Source organism: Motacilla alba, chromosome 6 (genome assembly GCF_015832195.1).
Source record: "Motacilla alba alba isolate MOTALB_02 chromosome 6, Motacilla_alba_V1.0_pri, whole genome shotgun sequence".
In the NCBI taxonomy this organism is placed as follows: Eukaryota; Metazoa; Chordata; class Aves; order Passeriformes; family Motacillidae; genus Motacilla; species Motacilla alba.
The window spans coordinates 21,141,334-21,162,339 of record NC_052021.1 but is presented as its reverse complement, the minus strand read 5'-3'; the positions used below and the strand labels follow the sequence as shown (position 1 = coordinate 21,162,339).

General features: G+C 34.9%; 1 protein-coding gene across 6 annotated transcripts in view; it reads right to left on the bottom strand.

The window, feature by feature from the left end:
* Window positions 1-233: 233 nt before the first annotated feature.
* The window catches only part of LOC119702752 (heparan sulfate glucosamine 3-O-sulfotransferase 1-like), a 52,450-nt gene continuing 31,677 nt past the window's right edge, over window positions 234-21,006 (bottom strand). For 5 of the 6 annotated variants that reach the window (XR_005257439.1, XR_005257441.1, XR_005257438.1 and 2 more), the window contains 2 exons: window positions 3,749-6,129; window positions 234-2,711 (listed from right to left, as the gene is read on the bottom strand). Coding sequence is in view for 1 of the 6 variants with exons in the window: in XM_038141322.1 (XP_037997250.1) it covers window positions 5,087-6,016 (930 nt within the window). In the remaining 5 variants the exon portion in view is untranslated. Of the gene's footprint in view, window positions 6,130-21,006 lie in introns of all 6 variants that reach the window. The other variant, XM_038141322.1, reaches the window with a different exon arrangement.

Here is a 21,006-nt window from a genome sequence, read left to right as displayed (position 1 = left end):
AAGTAATACTTATTCTGGCATAACTCTCTACTTTTATTGCAGGGTGACTCAAACCACCTTTTTATCTCAGAGGAAACAATATAATACTAGAGAAATGGCCTTTGAGAGAAAAACTGTACCCCTGGATGAGAGTTTACATGCAGGAATTTTTTTAAACACTTACTGAGAGGTTTTTGTAATGGCACTGAAAGAATACACAATGTGAAAGTGTAAAAGTATATTGAACCAGACCTCACAGTACTTGTTACATGGGCTAATACAGGAGAGTCTGTATTTTTCATCACATCTATCTTCACAGAAATCTATTTTTATCAATTTTTATCATTCTGTTTTAATCTATTGTATTTCCCCTAAGTAGCAGATTCACCTTCAAGGACTAATTTATACATTGCAGTTCTGTCAGTGTCTTGGTTTCCAAAACGTTTTCAGAAATTGTGGTAAGCTCATGTCACTGTTAATTAACCTTAAAGACAAGACAATACAATTCCTCTGTAATCACAGAATGATACTACAGAGTCTTTTTAGCCACCATTGGTTGTAACTGTTAAATTAGTTTTAGAAAATAGCAAAACAATTTATAAAGTCACATTGAAACTTGAAATAATCAAAGTAGAAACTATTTGACCAGTAACTAAAAATTGTTCATTAACAGCTGGCAATGATTAATGTTCTAGGCAAATTATTACTGATTTTATTTCCAGTGTGTCTACATACTTTTGACAAAATTCAAGCTTTTGTAAGAAATTAAGACTAAATCCGCAAGTACAGAAAATAATAATCCATAATAACATAATACTTTAATAATTTAAATATTCCTTTCTCATAAGGGAAAAGTTATTGTGCAATTCTTACTATGAATCAAAGTTTTGGGGAGTAAGTCTCTCTTTTTCTTTTTTAATTTTTTTGGTTAAATTGTGTAAGTAAACCGATAAATCATATTTTTGGTTTTGACCACATAAATTAAACAAGAAAATATATGGATTATAAAAATATTAATTTTTTTCCCAACTCACAAAAACATCTGAATTGACAAAGGCAATAAGAAGTCAAATTTGATATAAACAATTTAATTTTAAAATTTCTTTTTGATGAGCACAAAGCCAGAAAAATCCTTATGTGGATAAGCTTCCCTACAGTAGTCAATCTGATTGGTCTTCAATAGATAATCTTTATAGGAATATCAGTTTTGCGTCAAGAGGATAGTAAAGGAGCTGATGTGGAGCAGAATGCAATGTGTGTGCCCTCCGTAAAGTTCACAATATAAAAATGTCTCTGCTTTAACAGCTGTCCTTTAAGAGGGGCTCTAAATGCTAGGCTTTCAAGGCTAAGTTGTGAAAGACCAGAAGCCAGGCTCCAAGGCTTTTGAGCACCTGGATAGAGGGGGGACAATGGAAAAATCCAACCCTTTTCCTGGTAAAAGAATGGGTTAGAGTGCAATGGAGGAACTTCCGTACTAGGAGTTTTGGGGGCTTTTAAGTTTCCCAGTAATTTTCTTTATGTACTATAGGTAATATATAAAATAAAAAAAAAAATAGAAAGGAGGTGATATTAGACTCATCTAGACATTAAGTGTGTGCTGCTTATTGGGGCTAAACTTATTCAGTTACAGCTGCTTGATATGGTTAATTCTCTGTAATATTAGATCAATTTCACTGTAACTGTATGGCATTTTTACTAAAAAAGGAAAGGAACAATATTTAAAGTGAAAGCTTAGTATTTCTGGAATGTAAAACAACATCAAAAGCTGGTCAAACCATCATAAATTCTGCAGTAGTCTTGCACATGTAATTTTATCATCTGTTCCTGATGTTCCCAAAGACCTTTGAAACATCTGCATGACTTCTTCAAGTGACCTTCCCACATGAAATTTACTTTTGCATACAACACTTGAGTATGAGATAATGAGATGATAATTTCTTTTAGAGAAAAGTAATTTCTGGTTTACTATCAATTGTGTAAATTAATGAGATATATGTAATTCCTTAAATTGTGAGCTGTCTCATTAATAACATCTGCATACTGATTGTAAGCCTTCAGGTCTTCCCAAAAAATTGACTAATTTTGAATTCCAAGCTTCAAAAACGGAGTACTTTTTATTTTACTATTACTCAAGTATGGCTCAGTGGATTGTACACTAAATTGATCTGATTCCCTTCCTGAGCATAAAGGAAGGAGGGTTTTCTTAAAGACTGTCAGAATGAAAAAGGTCAGGACAACATGAAAGAATATTTTTCAGACCACAAATGAGAAACTGATTGAAAGTTTGCAATGTAAAAACACAGTCTAACCTCTGTTTTGCAGAGGTGAAGGTGAATGTTTTCTGACCATTTACCAAAACAAAATTCCTGGTGAGAATCTTGGTTTACATAGAACCACACCAAACCAACCCAACCCCTCACCCAGATTATATTCATATATTTATTAATACTTAATATACTTCTCATGATATTAGTAAACTCTAAAATAATATTAAATTAATTCCATCAACTCTGTTCTTCCCCAAAATGCTGAACAGGAATGAGGAGTGATAACAAATCAAGCAGATATATGCATCACTAATCCATACAACTCAGCTCTCCTTGAAATGTAAATTCCAGAAAGGGACTTGCATTTTCAAAGATGCATACAGCTTCTGCTAACTGGTGCTCCTGCATTCAGCTCATTTAAAGATTAGCTGTAAACTTCAGAGAGGAAAGAGACAGACTTGATGCCTGCAAGCATAAATATAGAAAGACATTAGAATTTTCTCCCTTCCTTTTTCTTGGAAGACTATGAAATTTAATGTGGCATATACATATATGAGTTTTTCAATTACTAGCATCTACCTGAAACTTTTATTAAAGTATACATTGTTTTCAAATTTGCTTCTTGTAAGAAAAAAAAAAAGGAAAAATAGATTTTCAGAATGTGTAAGAAACAGAAAGTAATATATTTTTGTCCAATAAAAGCTGCATTTATGTTGCTCCCTTTGAAAATGTATTTCTGAAATTGGAAGGAATTTTGTTTATCACTGAGATTGCATTGATCAGAAAGAACCAGCCATGCCAGACAATACTGGGAATCTGGATTTGGGGGTTCTATTATCAGACCTAAGTGCTGTGCCCACAAAATATAAAGAGCCATTCTGATATAGAATCACACTGTAAATTCAGAGTTCAGACATTTTCTGGTCCAGCTTTTTACTTGACAAAAGACAAGAAGATACAGTTAGACTGCACAACTGTAATTATTACAGTTTGCCTACCCAGTGTCCTTGTAGAGATGGTAGAAGACCAGCATAAACATTCTGTTCCTTGACTAATTTGAAACAAATATTGTTGTATTTCCACAGATTCTTATTTGACATTGTATTTCTTAGTGCCTACATCTGATCAATATTAATGATTAAGAAGCCACAATCTCAGAAAAGTGGAAGAAATAAAAGACAATTTGCACCATCTGTAAAAATCAGGGATGTAGTAAATATACTTCAGAAAGAAAATGTCAGAGATTATATATGTTAATGAAAATAATTTGCCCTCATACATACAGTATATTTTCTCTCATTCATACATATACAAGTTGTAGAACTGCTAAAGAATAAGATTAATTATATTATTTTTAACATTTTACATTTTATGAGAAAATATTTGATGAAAGATACTTCTACATAATCTGAGTCTGATTCTATCCAGCTTCTGAGGAATACCTGCCTAAGTGCCCACTCATAAAGTATTAAAAGTCTAAAGAGCAGCCCTGCAATACATACCTCTTAGTCTGGAAAGTGGAAGAATCCCATGGTAGGAACATACATTCCTTTAGGCTGAGCAGTGACTTAGGTAGAAGGACACAGATGCAGGACCTTCATTTGGTTTGATGCTCAGAGTTGATTTTCTTCTTTGGTATTGATATGTAATAAAATGTTTACATGAAAAAGCAGAAAATCAGCACAATACTGTTAAAAAAAATTTGAAAATAAAATCCTGATGCAGGGCTAGAAATGGTTGTGATTCTTACATATAACCTGCGTATGTCATACTGAACACCATGTCTGAGATATGTAACATAACCAGAGGTTTTTTTAATGTTGAGACTATCCCATGGTCTGCATCAGAAATGGCAAAATAAAACTACGCCATGCTTCAGGGGGCAAGCAAATAAGTTTGGTTGTTTTTTTTTTTTTAAACAAGAATCGTGTCAATAGAGGTATATAAACCAAAGTCAGGAGAACAATAGAGTAACTAGTCACAGAGTACAAACATAATTCATATGGTAGTACTAAGAGCCTTTCCATTCAAGAGCAAAGTGATAAAATTTATGCAATCAAATATTTGTACTGTTGCTCATTAATCATTAATATTTTTTGGCATTGATTTTTATTTTAATGTATAGAGTATTAGTGTTCCTGGGATATTTTAATTTCTTTACATTCAGAACTCTCACTTTAACCTTCTTCAAACAGTTTATATTTTTAATTATGAGATTTTTTGAAAACACAAGATAGTAAGATTGTGGTTTAATACTCATGTTATACAGACAGGTAGCTTCTAGTTCACCTATTCAAAATTACAGGTGAAATAGATTCCTTCTATTATTAATTACGTACTTCAGCATATTAAAGATGATGATTTATTTATTGGAGCTACTATGTATGCCCCTATTTTAACATACAATTTAAACTTATTTTATGAAAAATTCTATAAATCAACACCACTATCATGTGGGATATAAAAAAATACTAACAACAAAAAATACAGAACAGTTAGAATAATACTATTTCCAATATTTACATTTTTTTACAGTTAGATGCATTTTTCCAAAACAGCAGAAATATTGTAGAGATACACCTTTGCTAAGTTTGCTGAAGTTAATGTATTTGCATGTGAGAGAAAGAAGATCAGAATATGACTCCCAGTAATCATACAAATACATAAAACTTATTTTTCCCAACAGAAAGAGTACCCTTTCAATGAGCCAACAGATGTGTTGTTCCAATGAAGCATATAACCAGTGTGCTAATTCTCATAATATGAGTCTTTACAGTTTAGAAAAGTATGTCCGAAAGTTTGTCTCGGGCCCTTTTTAAGAAACATTGACCCCAAATGTGTTAATGCCAGTCAAAGGAATGATTAACCATCCTGTAAAATTTTGCATTGTGCTCTCGGAAGTAAGAATACAGTTGCTCTAGAACAGTGCTGTTAACAAGAGGATGGGGACGCCCTTTGGATTCATGTAAACATCTCTCCCTCCCATCACTTCTGATGCAGTAGAATCCCTTGGTTTGGTTAAAATAAAAATTAGAAGACATAATTCGGGATGGAAGATTTAGAAATCTTTCAACTTTTTGTAACTCAGGAAGAGGGTCCTTGATCAAAGTATTGCCATCCACTATGTGAATCTGATCCAAACTGAAATGCTTAAGCCACTTTTCCATATGGACATCATATAGACTTCTCTGAATAGCTTTGTATTTGGTATTAAGCACTCCATTCTTAATAACAATATCTTCAAAGAGCTGAACAGGCTTGTGGCTTTCTACTCTGTTGTAATACACTTGGGTATAGTCAGATATAACTCTCTCAGTGGGATCTCTTAGAATGAGCAGCAGTTTAATGGAGCTATTCATGTCATGAATTCTTCCTGGAGCCTGTGGTGATGTAAAATAGCCTGGTGTTTTCTCAATTGTAATTTGATTTCCATAAGAAAATGGCATCAGATTTCTATACCAGTCTATTCCTTTCTCATAATTTTCATCCCAGTCAAAGAAGTGGACTTCTGTAGCTGCCACCACAATGTTAGGATGAATATCCAACATTTCCAGCAAAGCTCTGGTCCCTCCTTTACGAACTCCTATGATGATTGTCTGAGGTATTTGTCGGCTCGTGCCAGGAGGTCTCGCCTGTGCTGAATAGTGCTCACTTTTATTGCTGAATAATCCCACTTGTGACTTCAGTGTTTCCAACAGTGCCCCATTCTCAACAGGAGCACCCCGAGCATGAGTCAGCAGAAGATAAGCTGACACGAGTAGGAAGGCCATGTGGAGATGAATAATTATTTCAAGATAATGTTTTGCTCAATTAATGAAAGAATAGGTGAGTCCCCTCTGGTTGGCAGAACCCGTGGTAAGCACACAGCAAGCTTCTGAAGCATCTGCAAAATAAAATAAGACAAATCAGTGATTCTAAACTCATCATCAGTTAAAAAATTCAACTCACAATTCCATTCACAAAGCTAATCTGTGATCCCAATAGGAAATTAATAAGGAAATTATTTGTTTTCCTTGAGTTTATATGAGAAGGACAGAAAAGTTCCATGTGTTGGGGCTTTTTTCTCCTTACTGTGAGTAACCAATGATGGATACTAACCTTTCAACAACTTTTATTTCCTCTAAGCAGATTAGAATTGTTTACCTGATTTTAAATCCTGACCATTTATTGCTTGCTTTGATTTTCCTAATTATCTTCATATGTACCACATACCTCTCTTGTTATAAATACCATACCCTATATAACAATAATTCCAAAGAATATTTGAATGACAGCACCTTTCCTCAAATTCTCTGCTAGAATAGTATATTCTTATATAAATAACAGACCTGGATGATGGTGCCACCATCATCCGGGTTTTAGGGAGCTATGAATCATACAAAAATAATTCTGTTTACTTAGACACAAAAGACAAAACATAGATAGAGACAAAGTTTTGAAATCTGAGCCTATTAGAGCAGAAAATTAACTGTGTCAAACAAAAGTAAAGTGGCTAAGTGGGATCAGTGGGGGAAAAAGAAATGATGCATGGTGGATGAATTCTCTGTAACCATCCAAGTGTTGTGCTGCACAGTCATATAAATGTTGGAAAAGTCTTGGCAAAATCACATCTTCAGATAATATTCTGCAGTTCCTCCAGAGCTCTGTATAAGACATATCCAGATGCTTTCTGGTCACTGCAGGGAAGATTTCTGCAGGAAAGCAAGTCTGACTGAGGCTGAATAGCTTCTTTTACTTAATCCACATCGCATATGGTCATTTTAAGAAGTGGTGAATGTTAAATATCTTCAAAATTTGCAAAAACTTCAGGCTTGCAGGTATGTACATGTGCAGATGTAAGTGAAAGAAAACATCTATGTAACTGTGTTACTAACATTTGAAATCTCCTGGGTAAATTTTGTACATAATATTTGAAACAGATAGCTTATGGATCTGCCATCACAACAACAGTCATAAAAAATTCAGATCAATGCAACACCTGCACTTGAACCACTGTGCTTGGAATGCCTGTTTTTAACTCTGAACATCCTAGAGGACAAATTCCCATTGAGAGGACTCTTGAGTTTCACTCCATTTCTGAGCAACTACATGATTTAAAGATTCGTGGGATATATCTACATTCTTGTTTTGTTTTCAATGTAGCATGCAGAAACAAGGTGTTTTTTTGTACAGTGAAGCAGCAGTCATTTAATAAACAATAAACATTTTTGGAATAATTCTTAATTATGGCTCATATTTTAAAGTAGTCTCAGAAATGTTACAACCTTATCTGCTTCTCCAGTGTTCACTGTCTCTTTTTCTGAACATATTGGTCACAGTACTTCATCTCTTAGAAACAACCTTAGAATACACAGCCAATTCCCATTTGTCATGGCACCAAGAAGCATTCAGTATTTCTATTTTAAAATTGTTTACTTTGAGTCTTACTTAAAGGGCTTAAAGATTTTAAATTTTTGATAATAAGAGTCTAGGCAACACAGCAGATTCATTAAATCTATTGCCTAAATTTCATTGAAACCTTCTCCAGCTTCTTGGATATCTAGGGAATGATTGTAGTCAGCCTCAACGAGCACTAAACTCACAGTTATATAGCAAATATTAACCCTAAAATTGTCATTAAAAAAATAAACTATGACCTTTAGTGAAGAAATCTGCAGAGAACATTCCCTGTTACGCCCGAGCAAGACTTAAAGGGCAACCGCTTCTTCAAAAAGAGCATAGTTTCAACTAGGAAGGGCGAGTATAAAATTACTCAATATTGGAAAAGTCTAAGTACAAATTTGCTTTGTAACGACAGAGTGGAATGCTGTTCTTTCAGAACTTGAAAGGAGGTTTAATTTTAAAGATCATTTTTTCCACTAGGAGCTTCACTCAGAAGTTCTGTTTGAAGTTCCCAAGAGCAAAGAATGCGAGAATTTCTACGGCAGTCACACACTATTCCTTTGCATGGCAAGTTTGGGAAGTGGTAACCATGCTGTTCAGCGCTGCTGAGGGACTAAAATGCATTTTACAATAATGGCAGCTAATGCTGGTTTTGGAAGATCCTTAGGATGCGCAGCATGAAATGTGAAGCGTCACACCCCAGATGATTCCTGGAATGCCAGCTTTCAAAGAAGGGACTCTGCTTTAAGAATTTCAAGCCAAATTTTTCACAATTCACAAGGTTCCTGAATAGCTCAATTTGAGGAAAGGCACAGCAATACAAAAGATGGTTTCAGAACTAGCAACATATGACAGTATGGCATCTTTCCAGACCTGTGATGACAGCAGGCTGGGATTTGGGAATGGGGGCCAAGGGAGCAGTTAATCATTCTTTTAACCTGTTCAGAAATCCCAGTGTTAGTTTGCATTCTATTAATCTTCATCGTTAAATTAAAATTCTTCCAGGAAGACTGAGGAATTGTTTTTATAAAAATCTTACAGGTTTTCTCAATTTACCACTTTCATGATAATACAGCATGTTATACATTATAAATGCACTTACACATCTCTACATTAGATTACAAGTACTTTGAACTAAGGGAAGACCTGCCTGAATATCTGCCAAGCAAGGGATTACTTATAAATACCAAGGTGGAGACATACAGTTCAGTATCTGATTCAAATTCTGGAACTATCCCATTTTGAAACAGTTTCATGAACTGATTCTAGACAGGCATTTTAGGCAATTTTATTTAACTTGAAAGAAAACTATTTTTAGATTTCTTGAGAATTAGTATTCTTGGGACTAACTAGGTTAACAGCTTAAATTGAAAATATAGAAAGGAAGAGGGAAAAACCAGGAGTTTCTCTGAAATAACCTAAAAGCAGAGTAAAAAAGAAACAAGTATTTCATATTGGCACTCTGCACGAGTATTAACAGAGATGTGCTCTTCCTAGATCTGGTGACAGGTGAAAAAACTCTCACATTCACTTTTTAATTTTGTTTAAATAGTTCAAACACACTAACATTATTTCATTACTAACTGAGTTTTCTAGTTTCATACACCTAAGAATCGGGTGCAAATCCTGAAACCCAAAGAAGACTGTAAGCTGAATGAGAAAATTATACTTATCACTGAGGAAAGATTGGTCTTCCAAAATATTCTCAGGTTCACTTCTGATGTGAGTGAGAGTCTGCTTAATTTACTATCTGAAATCAGCAGTTCTCTGTCAGACACATTCAGGCAGCAAGTAGCAGAAAGCATTCTGCATATTCTGTGGACTGAAGTATTGTTTGAAAAAATAACTTAAAAAAATTATTAACCATTTTAACCAGCTTCCAAATTAATTAGTTGTTTTAAAAATTTCTTAGAATCATTTCTAGGAAAAAAACTTACCCAGGAAATACTACAGAAAAAATCAAATTCAAAATGTGCTGTAAAATTGGCTCCTAAATAGATCAAAATTGCCTTTGGGAACAATTCTATCAGAACAACATTTCAGCTTTGGCCTAAGATATTTGATTGATTTCAGTGAAGCTCTAAGCTGTTGGATCCTGTGGTTAGGTTATAATTGCTACATAAATGTAAAGGTTTTAAAGAAGATTTATCATATATAATTGGAATGTTATTAGAATAATTTTTGTGTTGCTTTTATGCCTTTATGCAATTACATTTTTAGAAGATATTAACTGCTTTTTATAATGAAAACAATATATTTTACATTGGTGCACTGCACCAATGAAGAATCTGAAGGTATTCTTATAAAACTAACCCCATGACACAGGATCTGAATTACAGTGACTTATTGCCATTTTTCCCTATTATTTGGTAGTGTTGGTACTGTCTAGTAACATAAGGAACATCAACAGATATGATACTTATTAAGCAGAAATGTAGTTCAGAAACAAATCTGTGCTGCAGAAAGGACTAATTATGTAAATAGTACCTTAGGCTGCTGTTTCTTTTATTTTTTTTTAAACCTAGACTAGACTTGGGAAGCTGCTATGCTGGCTGAAAAATCATTTCAATATTACAGAAATGTACTAAACGCTCTTAAATGCTGCACTGTACTCTGAAAAACTTCCAAGCGTCTTATGATTTATCTTGCTTTAAACCTAAATATATTATTACTAATTTATAACATTATTAGTTCCTAATAATACTTCCTGTATTACACTGCCTGTAATGCTTTTCATTGGAGAATTCTCAGCACTCTGTGTTAATGAACTGCCTGCACCTTATTAAGGCACCATTCCCACCTCACAGGAAATTGCAACTGACCCATGGATAGATCCCGTTCAGGAGTGCAAATGCTTTGGAAAGTCAGGCTAATCTGATCTGCTCAAGGTCACATAGCAGGTTTATAGTCCAACCAAGAATAAAAACCCCAGGGCTTCTAATTCTCCTTCCAATTCCAACTTCATGCCATTCCATAGCAGCCTCTCACAACACTCATGATAACTTATAGCTTGATTACATTGCTGAATTGAAAAGCAAAGAGGTTTCTCAATGTTTCAGCATAAAACTCAACCTCTTTTTTTTTTTTTTAATAAAGCTGCTTCTTTCCACTTGCTCCTCACAAAAAGAAAAAAAAAAAAGAAAAAAAAAGAAGGAATCAAGTACTAACTACAAACTCAGGATTCTGTTGTTTCAAGGCTTTTGTACAGAAATACTTCTGTTGGTGACTGAAAACTGCAGCAAGGGGAGATGGTCAGAGCAAATATAACAAAACACCAATTTTTGTCTCGATCCTGCTTTTCCTATTAATTCCTATTAGATACAAATTTATCCTAACACAAAGATCAACCACTGAGAAGAGTACAATGCAATACAAGTGCAAACACGTTAAGGCTCACTGGCACACAAACTTTTAACTTGTAGCTCAATTATATCTCTATAATTAAGAACATCTCTAATGTTGACGATATGAAAAACAATTCCAGCCTAACTGTATTCACAACCAAAGGTCAGATAAGTTTCAGAGATTTTTGGAAGGACAATCATACTGTGATGTCAGTTAGACCCGTGTAAAATATCCCTATATAGACTGGGTTATGAATTAAATAATTCTCAACAACAAAAATATAATTCTAAAAATTTTGTAATATCTGAAATCAGGCTGGTGATTTTCCTTCAGTAAAATTAGAATTAGTTGCATAGCATAATAAATGCAAATCTGCACTCAGTATGGCTTATACATTTTTTTAAAAACAGGCAAATGAATTATCCTGTGCATACAGGACACGTTGCTTAATAGACTGCAGTATCAATGTATCCAAATCCAATAAGGTAATGACTAAGTCAATTAATTCTAAGCATTAAATATTAGAAGTAATACTATCATCAAAAGTTCTCTTCATAATACCTTAACTCTGATTATAATATAATTTGTGAAATAATGGACATTTGAAAATACTTGGCACATCTCCAATGGTTGAACAGAAAAGTATCCTCTTTAATATTAATTGGAAGGAAACACAGTTCAGCTACTTCTATTCACACATGTGAGATATGCCTAGGCAGAGTTCAGAGGACAATAAGAGCACATTTCTGACTGTGAAAAAGATGAAAAATTTTGGAAAAGTTTCCTGTGTAAAAACAATTGTGAGTCCTAATTTTATTACAAGCAGAGCAATTACTTAGGTCCATGTTAGAATGAGACCAATCAGGTGCACTTGAATAACTTTAAAGCTGTGCTCTTGAAGTGAGATTTGATTCAGAAGAATCCCAAATTACCTATTCCATGAGACTAAAGAATATGTGGGAGAGTTAATCCAGAGAGCTAACCCTTTATATGGCATGAAACTTCTCTGCTACACTTTTACTAACTGTAGTAACTAAATAACATTTGTATTGTCATTACTGGTCTTTATCAGAATCAGATAGGAGGGGTCAGTCAGTTCCCAGGAATATAGCTCCCACCTGTAACCATGGAAAATCTCTGCTGCCAGCTGGAGAAAGCAAGAAAGGGTAAGAGAAAGTAAAATACAACAGTGGAGTTTTGTAACGGCTGCAAGTTGAGCTCAGTGATCTCTTTTCATACAAGGCACAGAGGAGAAAGTACGAAAAGGACCACAGACTCAAAGCCAAATAAACATTGCAGTAGTTCATATTGCTGATTAAGAGTCTTGTAGGCACCCAAGAATTTTGTTCACTTTAATTTTTCTCAGACTATGGGCATATTTTTGTTAGGGAGATGCACTAAGATTTCCTAAATGAGGTAGTACCTAAAAACCCATGATCCCACAGACTGTCCAGAAATGCTGCCTTGCTGTCATAACACCTCTTTGGGTAATGAAAAAGTGTAAAGGTTTCTCTTTAGGCATCAACACAAAATATATGTAAGCACAAAGAAAGACAAACACATTAACATTTTAAAGTCCTAATCTCAGCAGTGAATTTATTTGTGTGAGCTTTTTCCAATGAGATTGCAGTTTTATAACAGCCAACAGTTACTACCTTACAGGAATTAAAAAAAAAAAAAAAAAAAAAAAAGGAATAAAAAAGGAAATAGCTATTTGGTGAGTAATGGTAGGAGCTACAAAGGAACAGAAGTTGGCTGCATGCTTCTACCAGGTACACAGACTATAATGGATAAAAAGGAAAGCTAAGAAATGTTAGCATGAACTATAAACACCATTAAATCATTGGCAGGTGATATTAGCAGATAGGAGTTTTGGAGGAAGTTTGTTTCCCTAAGGCTAGCATTACATTTCCTAATTCCTTTTCTGACTGCAAATATGTAGCAGTACAATAATATATACAGTATAAACACACGAATAAATTTCTGAGCTAAATAAACCTTCTACAGCTGTAGTTTACACACTTATACTTTATGGTATCTTTGAAAAATATCATACTCAAACCATCCACATAAAAGTCACTGAATTACAATTTCATAAAGATGTTTAGCACATAAAGCCAGGTACATTCTAAGCATACTTCTGAGTAGACATAAATAAAAACTCAGTTCTTATTAAGATGCAAACAGTGGATAGTGGTCAGATTAGCACAGATGAGAAGGCCAGTTTTACTTATCGCATTGGCATATTTGAAATGGAATTGCATTAGCATTTTGTTGAATTAAACTTACACCTCTAATTGTTAATTAAGCATCTGAATTAATATAAATTGAAGCAACAAAGATGCCATGCCAGTTCTTCAGCCAAACAAGCAGTAGTCATGCAATTATAAAGCTGCAAGATGTAATGATGTGTGGTTGATAAGTAGCTTTTGTGTATATTTCTACAGTACAGCAAAAAGGTCAAACTTCAGCCTCTCTACCTCTGGTATAATTAAATGAATGTTATTAATCTTCCCACACCCATTGTCACAAAGAATACCTTAATACTTGTAGATGTTTAGGAAATAAAATTAGAATTTGATACAGAGGATTTACACGAGACCTGTCTTTTAAAGGAAAAAATTCCTCGGAGGGTCAGGGATGGCAAGAGAAGCATTCAAGAAGGATGAGGACAGTCTAACTCTGTGGTACAAAGCAGCAAATTCCTACAGGACATCCAGGTCAAATTACAGGAGCATAAAAGATTTTAGGGTCAGTTAAGAGCACAGATTCCTGGTACTAAAAGTAAAAATAACCCCAAAAAATCATATACACAAACTCTTCCACCAAATCCTACCCCTGCAAATAAACCCCAAACAAAAGCCAAAGAAAAACCACAAACCCATGCTGGTTTTAAGACAATACAACTTCAAGGACTCCAAAAAGTGATAATTCTTCTCAGAGCTTTTCTGGACAGCATTTGACAATATTACACCTTTTGTTTTCAGCACTGCCCCCGTGCAGGGGAGGAGCAGCCCAGGCAAAGCTCATCCGACCATGGCAGTTGCTTGGGGATCACCCTTAGACAGCCAGGAGTGACACGTGGGGAACTGGCCAGGGGGAGCAGCCAGGCAACAAGGAGGCTTCTTTATCCCCACCTTGAAATCTGCCCAACAGTGATGACATCTCAGCCAGGTCAGTGTCTTACCCTTTGTTCATGTCTTTTTGAATAACTTCTCCAAGGCTCTGGCATTAGTCCCTGGGAAGCAGTTCTCTGATGCTGTCTGATGAGAATTGCTCTCTTGGGTCCCATCTAGCTGTTGTATACCCCCATTGTACAGGGCATGAAACAAACTGATCCTTCCCTTGGTAATATGTCCTGTATCCAACAATCACCAAGCTGGAAACCTTCTAATGTCAAATGCAATCAGTGAGAGAAGGATCCAGCTTCTTGGCTCAGGGTTACACTGTAAAGCACAGTGTACATCTATAGTTTATATCTATAAACTGAGCAGGGAATTCACCCAGAATTTAAAAAAGCAGCTGAAAGACCCATCAGAATTGAAGCCTTTTGGCCTTGTAAAGGACAATTGAACAAAATTAAAAAAAAAAAAAACAGCTCAGGAGCAATTTTTTTTTAAAGAGTAACTACAGAACAGAAGATGTGAGAGGATATAAAGAAGCTGAAATAATAAATCAATGATGGCTTTAAGATTGAAAATTTACTTTTGAAATTTTGGGTACTGTCACAGGCACTGATAAGAGACAAGATCAAGATAAAGGTCAGAGAAAAACAGTGTGAGTCAGTAGGAATGTTTGATAAAATAACAGGATTTAGAAAACCAAGAAACATACTAAATTCACACTGAGTTCAGGTATGCTGAGAGACTTTGGGCATCAAAGAATCAGAAATTCTACAGAAAGAACCTCATAGTCCATCTTTTCTAAAGTAAACAAACAAGTATGATTTGAAGAGACCATAGAAAACAACTGCTTAGCAAGACTTAGCACTGATTAATAAATATATTAGTAAAATATATAAAAAGATATCAGTAAAATAAATATATTAGTCAAAACTCTGTCTTCCACTGGTAAACAAATTCTTGCTAATAAAGAAGATAAATACACTGCAATACAGACAGGCAAACATATTAGAAAAGGAAAAAATAGATAAAACATTTCTTGAGTAGAAGCTCGATGCCTTCAACATGTATCTATCATCAAGCTATGTGCACATTCAGCCCAGCAGATAGCTGTAGAGGTGCAGGAATGAAAGCAATTTAGGGAACATTTGGAAATGCCTGACAATGGGATTAAAACACATAAAAGAGCCCCAAGTGCACCACTTGTGTCTCTCACACTTCTCCTCAGGCTGGTACTGGGAGGCGAAGATGACAGGCTGAGCACATGGAGTAAGTAAAAGCCAGATTATTTTCTGGCTATTATGGAAAATCAGAAATCACATCCTTGCTCCTTGCCAAACCTTTTTCCAGGGCCAAAGTAGCACAATAAAATACAGTAAAAGAATACTCACCACTCTTAAGAGTCTGAGAGCAGACAACTACTACCACAAAATTCTAATGATTTTCTCCAGGACTTCCGAGATTTAGTAGGGTCCTACCTGACTGTCTTTTCCACTTTTTAGTTAGGAAAGACAGAACTTAGGAAAGCTTCTGTGCAGTCCAAAATTTTTCAAACTTCAGTGTACAGCCCGAACCTATAGACATGTCAGTAGTACAAACAAAGATGTAGGCACATGTCAAAACCTCCTACACTTCAGGGGAAAACAAAGCAATTCCTTTGCTTCATTCTGACCAGTCCAGACTGTTATGACAACTTCCCTGTGCAAAAACATCCTCTGCATCTACAAGTTTATGGTGTCCTCACAAAAACACTTTCTGTTGTTATACCACTGCATTCTACAGCACTGTTAATTCCAGCAGAACATGCTCCTCAGCACACAGCATCACTTCTGCCCCATAGCTCAGTGCCATGGTGCAGCCAAACAACTCTTCCACACTTTTCCTTTAGTGCTGCTTCATTTCAAATCAGTTACAGCTTCTCAGAAAGGCAGAAAGGCTTTTTGATGGCTGAGAGTGCCTATGGCAATTTTTTGGCACCCTTAAGCTCTGTCAATTTTCACCTAAGTCTCTAAGGTAAAATCATATTTAGGAGCCATCACATACAGTCAGGATGTGGACTTCAGATTTGTGAGACTTGTGACAAATGGTGAGGACTCTAACTAGAAAGAGCTACAATAGATGTGGTTGGAGACAAAATAAAAGCATGGCAAGATTAGCTCTCAGGTTCAAATACTGGTTTTGCTGTTTATGATAATAAAATTTATTAGTAGCAATTTTTAATTTGAATCTGTACTATCAATTTGGAAACATCTGTTGTATTTAGGTATCTTATAATGACCTTTTCATATTTTTCTCCTTTAATCTGAATGGTCTTATCAGTATTTTTTAAGAGTTGATAAGGTGCTAGGAACATCTATAGCAGAGAAAGAGGCAGAGGTAGGGAAGGGCTCTGATACATTCTCATAACTAACTGCATATTATTTAGAGCAATAAATAGTTAGAATGTTCAAAGTCATTCTCTTAAGACTGGGTAGGCTGTACAACACATGTACTTCAATCTATTCTAATGCCCTGATTTCCTGCTCCTCAAGCAGACACTGTGTGACAGCAGATGGGTCCCATTGTGCCACAACAACTGGACATTTCCCTAAGGACCAATACTGCAACACAGCATAGAGGAGACAGGTACCTCCATTATCTTACATTTTCTCTCTCGGTCTCCTTCCTTCCCAAATAAAAGAGAAAAACCCTCAAAGCACCAAATTTTGTTATTTTAGTTCCAAACTAGCAAAAAAACCTTTACTTTTTCTGTAGGAGGAGGTGATTAATTTTGTGACCCTAGACCCATGTTCCAGCTGCAATTATTTTTTTCTACTTACTATATAGCATATGATCCACATATTCCATACTGTTCTAGTCCACTTATTTTTTTCCCCCTCAGGAAATTAAAAAAAATAAAATATGATGATCAGTACCCATTTCTAATTTCACTGTTTCACTGCTATATAAAGCAAAGATGTAGGTTAGTATGTGGTGGTTTTAAACATAAAATACACATCTTGTGCATCCTAATCATTGTTTCCTTGCCCCATGAATACCCTTAGCAGTCCCTATGAATGGTGCAATTTTAAAGAAAATCATTATCTCACTGTACCTTTTACTTCTGACTACATTTTTTCTCCTTGTGAATGCATTTGGAGTTTTTGCAAAGTTAACAGGACATTACTAGCAGTTTTTCTGCAGCATCCTTCATCAGTGTCTCAGCAGTTACTTTAAACATTTTGAAGAACAAACGTCAACCTCTGAATACCAGTTAATTTACTAATCCAGTAGGATTCATAGATAAAAAACAGAAAGTAAAGCACCAAACCAAGACTTTTAAATCAGATTGCCAAAACCCACATCATAAAATCAGACCGACGTTCTGCTGCTGTTTACAGAGAATAGGAGTTTAGTCCTTTAATAAAATGGAGATGGAGTTGGATAGTGCTGAAGCTGAGACTAGAGAATCTTAGTTCACTACATTAGTTGTGGTGCAATTTTTTATGATTTTGAGCACCTGAGGCTTTTTTTTGCATTTTAGGATGGCTGAGAACTCCACTGAAGGTTGCTTGTTCTCAGGCACTGATACAACAATTTTCCAACTCAGCAACATGGGAGAAACATATGCCAGTATGTGTAAAGATTCTCTAGCAGACATTTGCAGCCTCCCTCTTTGCAGCTGATGTTGTGTCCAAACCTTTTACCATTGCGTAAGAACTTTAATATTTTGAAAAAAACTTCACATTCACACAGTAGTTCAGAAAGATTAATATGAAATTTAGTTAGGGAAAGAGGATCTCTGGTGGAATCTCCATTTACTTACACAACTTATCCATCCTCCTGCTCTCAGGGTTTAGTATCTCAGTGTTTGGCCACTGCCACACGTAGTGTTTTGAAAATATAGGCATAATACTGTTTTCTCTGAGCCCAGTTTTTGAGAAATGTGTACTTCTATGTAAAGCAATATCATGTTTAATTTCATGACAATAAAGGATTTTTTTCTGCATTCTGATTATGACTGTTCATTCCTCTTACCTTAAAATATGTGATCAAAAGGGAAAATAAATCTGCATTTTAAATTTAATTTGTAGCTATAAAATATGGAATAGTTATTTCTGTTTATAGCATACTAAAAAAAGGCAGTGCAAGTATGCAGTGTAAGCTACTGGTTATTGATGCCAGTTCTGTTTGAAAGCACTGATAAAAGCTTTTCCTCTCAAGGGAGGACAGTATCTTTTCTACAAACTGTAAATTGTATATAATGTTTCATATTTTTATGCTGCATTTTCATCTTAGATTTGTAGTTGGATATTTCTTAGCTAAAATATTTTCACATTCAAGTCCCACTTATTCTTAATGGCATCTATCAATTTCAAGCAGAAAGAACATTATTATTAAGAGAAGGTTAAATTTTTCCTGGAAGGTTTTTTGTCCAGGGAGGTGATATAAATGCACTTGGAAAATTATTACAACTACTAATACCTTAAGAAGAATTATAGTCAACCAAAAAAGTGACTTTGAGTTTATAGATAATAAATAGTGCAGAGCAAATTTTTGAGATCAGAATCAAGATGCTGGGATCAAACAATATCTGTCAGTGTGTGAGAAATAAGGGATTCAATTACTGAATGTGAATGAATCATGATTCCTATACTATGGAACTTACCAAAATTATATACAGAATTAGGGCATAACATGTCAAAAAAAGTATTAAAATAAAGCTATTTCCTTTGACATTTAAAAAATGTAGCTGATATAACTGTCATTTAGGGTCTGGAAATATTTCAGTCAAATATAAAAGTACCAGGAGAAATAAATAATGAAGTCCAACCTATTTCATAAAACATCACGATCTGCTGTGTATGTATGAGTATGCAAGAGAAATTGAATGTGAAGTAGTTTAAATTATAACACATAACCACCTTCTAGTAAATGCACCACAAAGCCAATAGTGAAAGAGTAAAGGATTGGAGAAAGCAAGGGAAGTGATGAAAAGCAAAAAATTGAGCATTTGTAGGAAAAAAACAAGTTGTTAATAATTTTAGTGAGCACAGTTAAGTTCTATACTTGTGCAAATACACACACAAACACACATATATATAGCACACAGAGAAATATAGAACAGACAGTAATAGAAAATAATATAGGCAGGTTAAAGAATTCAAATTATGTGGGTTTAGGAGCAATGCAGCAGATGCTGATAAATGTAGATCATAAAAGTGGATTGCAAATAGATAAATATGTGTACACTGGAAAGATGTTCAGGATCAAATGTTCAAGAGCAGAAGAACTTAAGATTTGTTACAACATATCAAACCTTAAGAAAATTTAGATTTTACTATAGTGCAGGTGCAAAGGGAGGCAAAAGTGGTTAAGGATGGTATTGTAGTAGATTCAAGTGGAAAGTGAATTAATTAGAGTTCAGGTTTCACATTTTCTTGTGGGGACTGGATCAAATATTACTTGTGCAGTTATGCCATAGCAAAGTGAGGCGAAGTTTGAATTTACAGTTGATTACATGCTTTCCAAATAGAGCAACTTACTCAAACTCTGTTTATTCGCATGGGGAGTTAATGTTCAGCAGCTAATGTGTTTTATAATTTATACCTCAGATTTCTCTCAGTAATTTCCCCTTGAATACAAGACTTGAGAGTGAAATTTTTCAGGATCATTTATGCAGGTCTCATTCTAGTCCCACAGAAGTCAGTCATAGTATTTTTTACTTAGTAGCAAAGTTATTAAAGATTCCTCTCTCTTCCTCATCTTCTCATTTCAGAATTGTATTTCTCACCTTGTAGTGATATTACAAAGGCAAATTCAAACACCTTGAATGTCCAGGTGATAGAAGAATGGAGGAAACCATAAAATGAATTTCTTAAGATTGAAATGCTGAGTTGCATTGCTACAGCTGAATAATAAAGGAAACATCTAATCACTATGCATGTTTAGAAATACATCCAGGTGTTCTGGAGAGATTTTAAATCACAGAGCTGAAAAACTAGCAAGCAGTATCAGCCCAGATGTTGAAAGATATTTTAAACCTATGAGCAATAGCAAAACTATCATGGTCATTGATGTAAATGGAGAGAAATTACACTGAATTTACAGAAATTAGTAAGAAATTTACAGAAATTTACAGAAATTAGTAAGAAAATGGAAAGGAGTGATGATATGCTAAAATTAAATCAATTTGTTTATATTATGCCTCCCTCCCATATGAACAAACACATATCCTACTTTGCTGAGCAAAATTCTTACACTACTTTTGGATTCCATCGCTCATGCAAGCTAAATAGCATGGGGTGAAAAACAGGTTGCCAAAGTTTATTTGGCCTTCTGACAAAGTACTTCACTATTAGTTTCAGGGTAAAAAAGCAAATCTTCAATGTGGATTAATAAAACAGCTCAGAAAGCAAAGTGTAGGAATGCACAGGAAATCCTCAACATCCAGTTAATTCACAAGCTTGCACCAGACATCTCTTTAGGAAAAGATACTGCCTGAGAGTTTCAGAGTCCAAGGAGCTTCAGTTATTGAATTTCAAATTAGAGATGGACCTAGATCCCTTAGACTTCCTGGGAAGCCCTACCCTTAGCATTCTTCATGAAGCACTCAAAAATCTCAGTGAAAATTTCAGCTGGCTGCACAGTGGACAAAGGCCAGCACATTATTAGTATGCAAAATCTGTAAGAGAAAATGACAGTACAGTTTGAATGCATTTTGGTAAACTAATGGTTCAGAGTGACTAGAACAGTGTGTTTCATTCTGGTCGATCCCTCTCAAAAGGAAGAGGGAGTTCAGAGGTGGCTGCCAACAAAAGATTGCAAGCATAAATAATTTGTCAATATAAGGAGATAGTAAAAAATGCAGAGTCTGTACTTTGACTGCTGCATTAGATAAATGAACTAAGATAACCCTTGCTCATTCCCTC